This window comes from Octopus bimaculoides, chromosome 5, assembly GCF_046866305.1.
Source record: "Octopus bimaculoides isolate indiv1 chromosome 5, ASM4686630v1, whole genome shotgun sequence".
In the NCBI taxonomy this organism is placed as follows: Eukaryota; Metazoa; Mollusca; class Cephalopoda; order Octopoda; family Octopodidae; genus Octopus; species Octopus bimaculoides.
The window spans coordinates 8,043,293-8,055,830 of record NC_142932.1 but is presented as its reverse complement, the minus strand read 5'-3'; the positions used below and the strand labels follow the sequence as shown (position 1 = coordinate 8,055,830).

Genomic DNA, 12,538 nt, shown 5'->3' with positions numbered 1-12,538 from the left:
TATTGTATGTATCTATTCCCAGCCACCGATTGACAAATGGAGCAGCTGTTCGACAAAAGACACCGATGGAATAAGTATCAGGATTTACGAAAAAAGAAAAAACAAACTAAAAAAAAAAAAACCCTCATGAGTACTGGGGTCGATTCGTTCGACTAAAATTCTTCAAGGTTCTGCCCCAACATGACCGCAGTCTAATGATTGAAGCAAGTAAAAGAAAAAGAAAAAAAGAATACTCGTGTGGAACGATTGGATGAATGGTTAATGCATGTGTTGTGGGGGTGGGTTGCAGAGTGTCAGAGAGAAGGAGGTGGTGGTGAGACAGACGTGACGGATGTGCGTGGTGGAGAGGGGGGTGGTATGAAATAAGTGGCGCTGAAGAGCAGGGGATGTTGTAATAGGGAGAGAAATGCTAGAGTAAGAAGATAGTGTGGGCTGGAGGTCAGAGTCTCGGTATGTCCGTCTATTACGCATAAATACACGAACACACACGCGCGCACACACACACACACACACAAACACAGACACACACTCTCTATTTAGACAGACACACACTTACACTCATGCACGCATACACATACACACACGCACGAACACACTCTGTTTAGATTGACACATACATACGCACACACACTCATGCACGCACGCACGCACGAACACGCTTTGTTTACACATATATATACACACACACACAGACACATGCACAAACACATTCTCTAATGACACATGCACACAGGTGCACATAATACGCATGGCGGCATACACATACAAATCTACACACACTCGCATAAACACAGATGCGCACAAGTACACAAGTACACAAGTACACAAGTACACAAGCACACATGTTTGATTCTGCAAACAAGAAGACAACTCCAAATACTTACTCTTTTAATTGTTTCAGTCATTTGACTCTGGCCATGCTGGAGCACCGCCTTTAGTCGAACAAATCGACCCCAGGACTTATTCTTTGTAAGCCTAGTTCTTATTCTATCGGTTTCTTTCGCCGAACCGCTGCGTTACGGGAACGTAAACACACCAGCATCGGTTGTCAAGCGATGTTGGGGGGACAAACACAAACACATAAACACACACACACACACACACACACACACACACACACACACACACACACACACACACATATATATATTTTATTATATGTATTTATTTTCTCCTTGTAATAAATAACTCGGATAAAATAAATTGGTTAATAGATACCAGGGTAGCAAAGATCACAAAATAACTGATACATATATACGACGGGCTTCTTTCAGTTTCCGTCTACCAAATCCACTCACAAGGCTTTGGTCGGCCCGAGGCTATAGCAGAAGACACTTGCCCAAGGTGCCACACAGTGGGACTGAACTTGGAACCATGTGGTTCAAAGAAGAGTTCATATAATCTTTATTAACCAAAATTGCTGTACAAGATTGACTCAAGTGCCTAGAGTACGGTGAGGTCTAAGATGTGACTGCTATTGCAATTCGGTCGAGTGACCACGCACGTAGAGTCCCCTTCGTTAGTTCGAAATGGCTATCGTCATTTCGCTACTGTTTAATTTCAGCTGAATTTTGATCGAGTAGATTTATGATCAAAGGCATTATAGCCATGATCATCTCCTCATTTTGAGGGGTATATAAGGCAATATTATCTAATCTGTCATATTAGCAAAAAATAAAAAATTAAAAAATTAAAAAGTAAAAAAGCAATATAAGATAGCAGTTGGAGCTATCACATACAATAGAGGCTTTCCTTGCTGGCTTGAAATAAAATATTATTTTCTACTCTAGGCACAAGGCCCGAAATTTTTTGGGAGGGGACCAGTCGATTAGATCGACCCCAATACATAACAAGTACTTAATTTATCGACCTCGAAAGGATGAAAGGCTCGCCGCCTTACTTGAAATAAAATATTACTGATTTTATGGTCGATCGGCGTTACAAGCGAATCTTGAATCATTATATCATTTGCACTTAATTAGACATGTTGGTGGGGTACATTTACATTCATCTTTCTAAATACCGTAAAGAGAAACCGGAAGTTGAAATATTAGCTAATCATCCGGTCATTCAGTATACCTTTAACCTTATATCTATCTAACTAGTCTTGTTTCATTCTATTTACAACGTTAATACTCGTCTATGAAATAAAATATCTTTCGTGTCTACACCTCACCGTGTGAAATAACTTCTTTTGTGTTGTGTCATTGAACAAATGAAGTGTAATAAGGTAACTGCTAAAACTGGGTGTCTATAAGAAATCAGCACAATTTTTTTAATGATTAAATATCTAAGACAAGCACAAAGTATGTTTTTAGGGCGAGTCATAGTTAATTCTATTCTTTTCAAATTTTTGTACAAGGCCAGCAATTTTGGGAGGGGGATAAATCGATCACATCGAGCCCACTATCCAGCTGGTACTTATTTTATCGATCCCAAAATGATAAAAGCAAAGTAGACCTCGGAGAAATTTAAACTCGGAACGTAAATACGGATGAAATGTCGCTAAGCATTTCTTACGGTGTGCTAACGATTCTACTAGCTCGCCGCCTTAGTAAGAGTCAATTATATTAACTCCAATACATTATCAGTACCTTTAATAATCCTTTCTACTATAAGCACAAAGTCTAGAATTTTGTAGGAGATCGTTAATCGATTACATCGACCCTAGTGCTCAACTGGTACTTATTTCATCAACCTCGCAAGGATGGAAAGCAAAGTCAGCCTTGGCGGAGTTTGAACTCAGAACGTAAAGACGAGCGAAATGTCGCCAAACATTGTGCCCGGCGGGCTAACAATCCTGGCAGTTAATAAGGAATGACAAAGTTGATATGGAATGAATTTCAATTCAGAAAGTAAAGGGACTGAATTTTCATTTTTTAGTTTGGTCAGCGGAAAGGGGTTATGCCCTAAGCTTTTACGCGCCTTCATAGATTGATGGGACGAACGTGGTTAATGATTTTTATGAATACCAGCATGTCTATGGTTGCAGAAGAAAGAAAGAAACATGAGCTGGGAAGGAATTCCAGGAAGCCGACGTTGTGGAAAGGAAGAACTAGGTGTGGTACTTCTTGAGGGTCTGGTGGATGGATACAATAGAAATGTCAAGAGAAGAGAAAACTGAGTCGGGAGTGTCCGAGTGAAAGTGACACGGCATCAGTTTTTAGGAGGAAAGGACTCTGTAATGCGGTGGAAAACTGGAGGCAAAGAGAAGTGTCAGAATGTCTGTGGTAGGGGAGAGGCTAGAGTGTGATGGTGAGTGATTTCATGCTAACCATTTGGATAATCTTTTGCATGTGGTCAAAATATCAGTGTGTATAGTAGCATCACTGTCCTAGATCTGGAGATAGTAGTGCCTTGTGGCTCTTGTTTGTAGTGAGTTAATACTTGTTGAGGACTGAAGTATTTCCTGGTTGTGAAGTAAAAAAAAAAAAAAACTAGTATTTGTGATGCAATGTTTGTTATGTGAAGGATGTATATGTGCCGACGTTGTTCGTGGTGGGGAATTATTAATGATGGTGAGATCCACAATTTGTAGAGACCTCGAGGGTTTATATTTTCGGGATCTTTATAGGTGACTGGATTCAATAAACACCATTCGGTTACGGCATGAACGTACACATGCATGGCATAAGCTTTGAGACAAGCATATGACTACTGGCAGGATCAACCAGGTAGGAAAGATAAGTTTGTCATGACCCCAATGGAGGATGCTGCCGAGGTCTGAGGTCTTTCTTCATGAGGTTAGTGTAAATTTGGAGTAATGTGTCGAGGTGATATATGGGAGTAATGAAGAGTGGTATCAGCTGCAGAGACTGGGCATTGGGGGAGATGAATTTACTACTGAGAATAGCTGTTTAATATATCAAATAATTATTCTATCTATGCATTGAATATAAACGCGACTAATGGACATATCAAGGATATAAATAGTAAGAAGAAATAAAGCCAGTGGCTAGTGGGAATCCAAACCACATCGTCTGATAAGTAATACTTACATTTACACACAAGAGGGACAGAAAGCACCATGTTGAGTTTAATTATATCCTTCTACTTTGAGTACAAAGCTCCCTGAAGTCGATGTGTTTTATGTATCGCGTGTAGATATATATATACCAGCTATATTTTGAGGTTATTTCGGTTCTTTATACACTGTTTTAATAAACTATTGTCGTTATGACTTGTTTCGGATCGCCAGTACAAAAGAACCTAAGCTATACATTTCTGACTGACCATGTCTGATGAGTATGTAATTATTTTTTTGTAGGGAATATTGATTACTTATGATACCGTCCCATAGCAGAATTTATAATACAGTATAAATAGCATGCCTATTCTACTAGATTATGAGTGTCCTTTTTTTATATCTGACTTAGAAACTTGATTGAATAACTCTTTCTCTTCTCTGTATGAATGTGTGTGTGTGTGTGTGTGTGTGTGTGTGTGTGTGTGTGTGTGTGTGTGTGTTAACTATTCTTTTTCCTGCAGATAGTGCCTCGGAGTATTTGATTTTCGAAAGAATTCTGTTTTTTTACCCAAATCTGTGTACAGTATTGTACATTTAATGATACACTTATAGCAAATTTCAGCAAGAATGGTGAAGTCTAGGCTTTGCTGATGACATAGAAATAAACCAAAACATGTCGGAAATTGTCTCCCATATTTGTAAAAAAATTAAATAAATGTTAGTCATTGACTGATATTCTCTCTCTTCACCATTTTTGCATTCTCCCAGAATGAAATATACTGACACAAACTGGGCTGTTTATTTCCTTATTCAGACTATATTTTCATGTTTTCTCAACAATTGTATTTAATTTAGTTCTGCTTTGTTGTATGTTTCAGGAAAAAATGTGTGACAAGAAATTCGAGATTCCTGTATGGGTGAATGGAACCGAAAAATGGTTGTCAGGGATTTCTAAAAGAACTACTTGTGATGACATTATTTACGCTTTGCTAAACCATGAACATCTTCACGAAACAGAAAATACTGATTCATTCGCTATTTACGAATGCTGGAAAGGCACGGAGAAATACTTGCAAGGACGTACAAAACTTCTCCGTGTTTGGAAGAACAGGGCCGCTGATCGAAGCAACGTAAAGTTTATAATGCGTGAACTGGACGACATTGCTCAATCGAGTGAATATTCAGCAACGAAGCGTCGGTATCGGAGATGGCGCCATCAAAGGCGCTATGAACATAACTTCGATAGAAGTCTGTGCAATGGAGAAACACATGGAAGCTGTTGCTCTTACAAACAAAGGTTTGACAGTCACGACAGCCATAACAGTTATTTTAACGGCGAGCTTCGGTGTGATTTTATGAGTAGTAACACGCTGGACCACAATAAATTGCGACGCCTGCATAAAATCATTAAACTTGTCATGAATCAGGAGAAGAAAATCAAATCATTAGCTAATCGTATCGAAGAAACAGAATTGTTAATAGAAAAATACGAAGATAAAATCCATTTCCACCGCATGCAAAAGAAAGGCGTCAACTATGTTCAAAGATCTTTGCTTCTAGACAGTACCAGTACCAGTGAGGATTCTTTGGACGATTTTCTGTCTAAAGCTAATTTACACTTGCTAGAAGATTACGTTGAATTGCGTGACAGATTGATTGCAGTTTGTGAATTACTAGCAGCAGAAGAAGACACGATAGACCAACTATCATCACTCATAAAAAAGCATGGTGTCCATGTGAACGAGGTTCTCTCAGATTTAAATAGAAAAGAATTTGATTCGTCATCTTCTGAAACGGGGATTACAGAAAAAGCAAAACAAGATAAAATATCTTTTAATAATATTTTTGAAACTTCTCCGAATGGAAGCGAATGTCATTTATTATCACACGATGGTGAAAATGTTGGGGTAATTCCTGACAGTTTGTCTTCTACAGAGGGACTTGATGAAGGTGAAAAATCGGAATTAGAGGCTCTTAGGATTCAGTTTAACCGAGTAATGACTGTAAGCGTAATCCAGAATATAACTATGGATCAACTGAACCGGGAATTACAAAGGTATAATAAATTGCAAAATGAGAAATCAGATTTGATTCATAGTCTTGAAAAAGAAGTGTTAACAGCTGAATTGGGTTCAGTTAATAACCAAAACTGTGAAATGTCAAAATGTATTACAAATGAGGAGTCAAAACACAGGATCGACAATATCTATTCTAACGAAAACAATTTTTCTCAACAAATAGATGATGACGGTTTTATAATTTCTGATGTTAATACACAAAACACATCCGAATTACCTAAAATTTCAAAAATTATACCAACTTCTAATAAAAAATTGATACCGACTACTAATAACAATTTGAAAGACGTTAATAAAATAGATTCAAAAAATATTGCTAATAATCGGGAATGTGGTGTTAATATTGAAAGTTCCAGTACCCATGATTCAAGCCCTAATTCTGTGTTAAAAGACTCAAATATAAAGAACTTAGATAATCCCAAGGTCGGTATTGCTGGAGGAGCTCCGAAATCCCAATTTGTACGAACAAAAAGTATGCGTGATTGGACAAGGTTACCGAAAGAGAATGTCTATCAACAAATAAAGAATGTTTGTAGCAAGAAGTTTAATGATGAAGAAACGGATAACAATAAACTTCTCACACAACAACAGCAGCAGCAACAACAATTGGCCCAACAACATCATCATTTTTACCAACATCAGCAATATAAAAAACAGCAACATCAACAACAGGAAAATAAACAGCAGCAGCAACACCAGCAGCAGCTGCAGCAACAACCAGAAGAGCAGCAACAACAGCAAAAGCAGCAAGAAAATACACACATTTCATATCCACAAACGCAGTCACCACTGCCATCACCGTCACCACCATCATTGACATCTACGCCACCATCTCCCTTACTGAAACAGCATCAACACCACCAACAAAAGCAACATCATCATCATAATCATCAGCAACAACAACAACAACAACAACAACGACAACAACAACAACAACAACAACAACTGCAGCAGCAGCAACAACAACTTCAACAAAAACCACCATCTCCACTACCAACACAACAATCGTCACAACAACAACAACAACAATTACAACAAAAACCACCGTCACCACGACCAGCAGCACCACCACAACCATCTCAACAACAACTACAACCACAAAGACTGCAAGAAAAACCACCGTTGCCAGGACCTGCTCCAAAACTATCACCACAGCAAAAACCACAACACCACCTACAACAACAATTGGTCACTTTAGAGCAATCTAAGCAGCAAAGCAAGCTGCAGATGATAACAAACAGTCTGAAGGGAGCCGTTAAAAACAGAAGTCCAATACTGAAATTGGATAAATCAGACGACACTGATTCTACATCCGATACAGGTCTAGGTTCGATAACCAGTGACGACTTCTCAAACACCCATATCGAAACACTCGTATGATAAAAATTTCTTTCTTAAGTAAGAGATCTAAGAGTTTGTACCGGGCAGTGATCAAGTACAGTGTCCTTCGAGAAAATATGAGCTCCTTACTTCCAAGAGAATATGAGGGAAGCAAGCAAACCAATTCGGCTTATAACTGGGCATTAAAATTCTGTTATGTATTGCGCTTAACTTACCGAGAACTTTTAATCCCATTTAAAGTATCATATATATATATATATATATATATATATATATATATATATATATATATATATATGTATATATATATATATATATATATATATATATATATATATATATATATATATATATGTAACGTACTCATTTTAAGTACTTATGCATAAGCCTCAGTGTCATTTGCAAAACAGGAAGTGTACATAATCTGTTATATCGATAATATGGTGTTGATGCACCTTCGGAAGGAGAGAATAAAATTTAATGCAAGCCCTACAATGAATTAAAGTGTGTCGAATGGTGCAGTTAGGCATAGAAGCTGATACGCTGCTTTGCTGTGCCAAAGCCATCACCAAAGTAAAAAATACGTGAAAATCTTAACTTGTGTCTCAATCTTGTTATTCTTTTTCTTACTGTGATATAATCATTGTTTACCTGTGTTAATTATGTAATTTTTTTAAATGGCTGAGTTGCAAAGGCAAAAAAGTTTCATTGATTTTGTTTCAAGAAAGCATAGTTGTTAGAGTAACCGCCTTTGTTTGAGATTTAAGAGGTTTCGAATATCCCCACATCAGTGAGCTTGAAGCAGCCGTTTAAAAACAGGTATAACTCGCACAATCTTTTGAAGAAAATAAAAAAAAACCGTAATTTTCTTTATAACTTTTGGTTTTGTTCCGGAGCTTTGTTCCGACTATATGCTTGGCGGTACATCGCAACTACTCGAAAAGGTCAAAATATTTCGCCGCAACCGAAACAGTCTTCCCATGCAGGTACAACGGATGTGAATGGTATTTATTGCCGTGTTTTACAATAATTTATTACACTATTCAGAAATAAAATATAGTAAAACCGTTAAGTTTGATAACTATTTTGTACTTTGTATGATTTCTGCAGAAAACTGTTAAAAAAACGGCTCAAATCCATAATTGCATTAATGTATTCTCGTGTTAATGCAATTATTACAACTACATAAATATCAAAGAAATGGTATGTGATATTGAATATCTATACATAAAATAATAGTTTCAACGATGAGCATTATACAAAAAAATTATCTGTCAAGTAACTAATTAAGCAAGTATAGTTTTCATTTTAAAATGACATCATTCATCATTTGTTTAACTCATTTCAATACATGTATTTTTATTCATAAAAATATTGACTACAATTTTACTTGACCATCGTTTATTAATGAGAATGCTAGTTACCGAGAAAATTATCTTTAATGTAGCAGATATAGAAAGGTATTTTCAGTAGTTCTAACAATTGTGGCATCTCTTCCATTACTTTGTACCCATCACTACAATGCTTCTACGTCATATGGTACATTTTCAACAAGATACCAACTTAATTCTTCACCATCTTTATGAATAGATTTAAAATTCAGATAATTAAATCCACAACGGTTACTTTGGAAATAAAGCTGATCTGTGCTACAATCTTCTCATTAAGTAAGTTATGTGTGATGTTTCTAGTAAGGTTTTCAGTAATTCGTTGGTTATAATCTTTTGATCATCATTCAAATATGAAAGTTGTTTATCACAAGGATCTAATAACAAGATTATTATTGGCACTGAATGTCTCATCCACGTTTCTATTGGTTGAAATATGAAATTCAGTTGATGGCTAATGATCCTGAATTGATGTCACCAGTTTTCAGGCAGTTATTGAACAGGACAAACTACAATTAGATAAATTTCTGAAGAAGATTCTTCTTGTTCTCAGTAAATGTGAGCTGTCGTGTCACTCAAGAGAACGAGCACACTACAGGTTATTGTATCCTATTATTTGTATTTACGAATATTTGAATCGGTTTTGTTGCATCTGTTAATCCACTATGATGTCAGCGTTAATTTGTCACTGCTGAGGCAGAATATGTAAGTTCCATATGCTGAATTAATCTTCGTTCTCTTCATCAGGTTCTTCTCTTTTCTCTTGTCGGTTTGGCCGTGTGCTTAAAATCACCAATACGTCTCTGTAATTTGGTCACAAATGTTGATAAAACGGCGACTAAAAAAAACAAAAAAAACGAAAGAAGTGTAAAACAAAGAAACCGTCAGAGTTCAAAAGTGTGATCGGTTCACTGGTTTCATTTTCAGTACCCTTCATTTTTCGGGCATAGGCAAAAGACGCAGGCCAAATTCTTTGACAAATTCTATCAGTTTGGGACCTTGTTTTATCCAGTGTGTCACTCTGGCATCGATCCCATAATTGGTGTTTTAGCTTTCATGTGCAAAGAATCGTTAGTATGATGCCCAGTTAAAATGATGTAACTATTATGCGTCAGTTGTGATTGCAATAAAAGGTACAGAAGATAACACTTCTATCAACCCCAGTTTCACTTCCATATTTCGTAGCAATCACACTAGATGGTGTGAGATAATAAGAATCGTTAGCACGTCGGGCGAAATGAATAACGGCATTTCATCTGTCTTCGTGTTCTGAATTCAAATTCCGTCAAGGCCGACATTACCTTTCATCCATTCGGGATCAATAATATAACTTACCAGTTGATTACTGGGGTCGATGTAATCGACTTACGCCTTACCCCAAAATTACTGGCCATGTGCCAACATTAAAAATCAATATAGCATACATACTATGATGTAATAACACTGGCAAAAATACTGTCAAATATGTAAGACTGGTGTTCAGTTGTATCGAACAGACCGCTAGCCAATGATTATTCACAGGCGCGATTCCGCTACTGCTTGACACGGGGTTTTTAGCCTGCTGCGTTTCTGCCTTGGATCAAATCGACTCTCTTTAGACAACCTGGTCCTAATGAGCTCCCTCGCCAGGGAGACATCCGATCGTTTAGCGTAGACATCTGATCGCCGCAGAAAACCGATTCCTATCTTCAAACCAGCCAAGCCTCCGAGTGGCTAGATTATAGGAGCACGTCACAGATCCCAGTGATTTTAAATTATTCTATGTCTACTCTGGCCTAACATTAGTTAGGTTGGTCCACATTGTTTCACGTTACTCGTTTACCTTTTTATTACGTCGTGTCAATTAATTTCATGTCAAATGTTTATAAAAATAACCAAACGGATGACAGGAGGCCGCAACTCCAGACATTTAAATGTAGTTTCTTAACCATAATATCGCAATATTAACGTTATCTCATTTACACTATTATTTTGTTTTATACAAGCAGCGAACACTAATACAAAGAGAAAGAAATCTTACAATTATAAATTATCTTTAACCGTAATTACAAAAAAAATAAAAAAAGAAACAAATTCGCTAATTGCTGATTGTGTTGAATCTCTCACATAACAAATTACATTTACATTTAATCACAGGCAAAACAAATTCATACACATGATATAAAAAATGTCAAAAAAGAATGTGGTACAAAGTAAAAAGAGTATATATATATATATATATATATATATATATATATACACACAATATTGAGGTCATTTATCGATGTTAATTTATTACATTTAAAAAACAGAAATGGGGAGTCAATTCTATGGCAAAAGACTGGAGAAGATGTTAGCGGTTCCTATCTCGTTTCCAGTATTGTGCTGTGATCATCGCCAAGACATTTAACACTTAACAGCCTACCAACTCCACTTAATTGAATTTCTTGTAGTTTACCTTCCTAACTGAGTAGATCTATGATCTATGATCTATGATCTATGATCTATGATCTATGATCTATGATCTATGATCTATGATCAAAAACATTCCAATCGTGATCATCCTCTCGTTTACTCTAATATATTGTGACCCGAAGCACATTATCCAAAGTCTTCCATTTTTTAGTCAGTAGAGAGTGATATTAGAAAGAGTTAACTTCTATTTTTAGCAAGTTGAGCAACCACACTCACGCTCCCTTGTTGGTTCTGGAATTCTACGTTATTGTTTAACTCTGGAATATAGCTCTGATCACCATTTAATCTTCCAGCGACTACATTGTTTAATGTGTCCTCCTTTAGTCAAGACGGTAGGGTGTCGCTAAGGGAAATTTAGCTGCTATTCCTAACAAGTCTAATGACCACCAGAGGCTCACTCGTTGGCACCTCTGAATTGTAAGCAGGTATAATTCGTGACTGTAATCAGTGCTAGAAATATGGGATTGAGTGGCAGGGACGTTTTTATCTTTTTCCTTATCTTTTTTTACCTGTTTCAGTTATTACACTGCAGCCATGGTAGGGCACCGGCAGTACTTATTCTTTTTTAAGCCTGGTAATTATTCTATCGGTGTCAATTATTCTATCGGTTGTCAAGCTGTGGTGATGGTGGTCGGGGGGAACAAACACAGACACAAAGACACACACATACAAACGTATATATATATATATATATATATATATATGACGGGGCTTGTTTTAGTTTTCGTCTATCAAATTTGCTCACCAGGCTTTGGTTTTCCGAGGCTATAAAAAAATTCACTAGCCCATGGTACCACACAGTGGGATTAAACCCAAAACTGTGTAGTTGGGATGCAAGCTTCTTACCACTCAGCTACGCCTTGTTAGCATTCTGTCATTCTGTGCAAGAGACACCGAACTAAGGAGTGCTTTGGTTTGCAGGCGTAGGAATACAGAATTGGGAGGAAACATTCGTTAGCGTGCAATATTGAATTTAACTCTTTCAATATAAGATTTATTTCTCGTCTTTAACGCTACGGAAATCAGCCGCAAGAAGTAGGTCCTTGTAACTGGGAAAACATTCTAAAAATGTTATCGAATCTCGCTGATATCCTGAAGCGAAGTTTTTAATTTAGTTTATAAATCTAACAGATCATCGACACTGTCTTTCTATCGCACTTTTTGTAATAAACTGTCAACTTGTTGTCTTTAATAGGAAAACGAGGGGAAAAAATAAAATGAACTTTTTTTGAAATATGAATTTTAATTATGAAATGTTATGAAATTTATTTTGAGAAATATTCATTTTGATTTTTATTGCAAAGTTTGTC

The 12,538-nt window shown here is 36.7% G+C and overlaps 1 protein-coding gene and 1 pseudogene across 1 annotated transcript in view; one reads left to right on the top strand and one right to left on the bottom strand.

Annotated features, from left to right (window-relative positions):
- LOC106868314 (uncharacterized) overlaps positions 1-7,643 on the top strand; it is a 120,641-nt gene extending 112,998 nt beyond the window's left edge. The window contains exon 2 of the mRNA XM_052967962.2: positions 4,846-7,643. Coding sequence (XP_052823922.2) covers positions 4,852-7,425 — 2,574 coding nt within the window. The 5' untranslated portion in view covers positions 4,846-4,851 and the 3' untranslated portion in view covers positions 7,426-7,643. The remainder of the gene's footprint in view (positions 1-4,845) is intronic.
- Positions 7,644-10,241: 2,598 nt separating this feature from the next.
- LOC149135413 (signal recognition particle RNA) lies at positions 10,242-10,519 on the bottom strand (annotated as a pseudogene).
- Between the last annotated feature and the right edge of the window lie 2,019 nt (positions 10,520-12,538).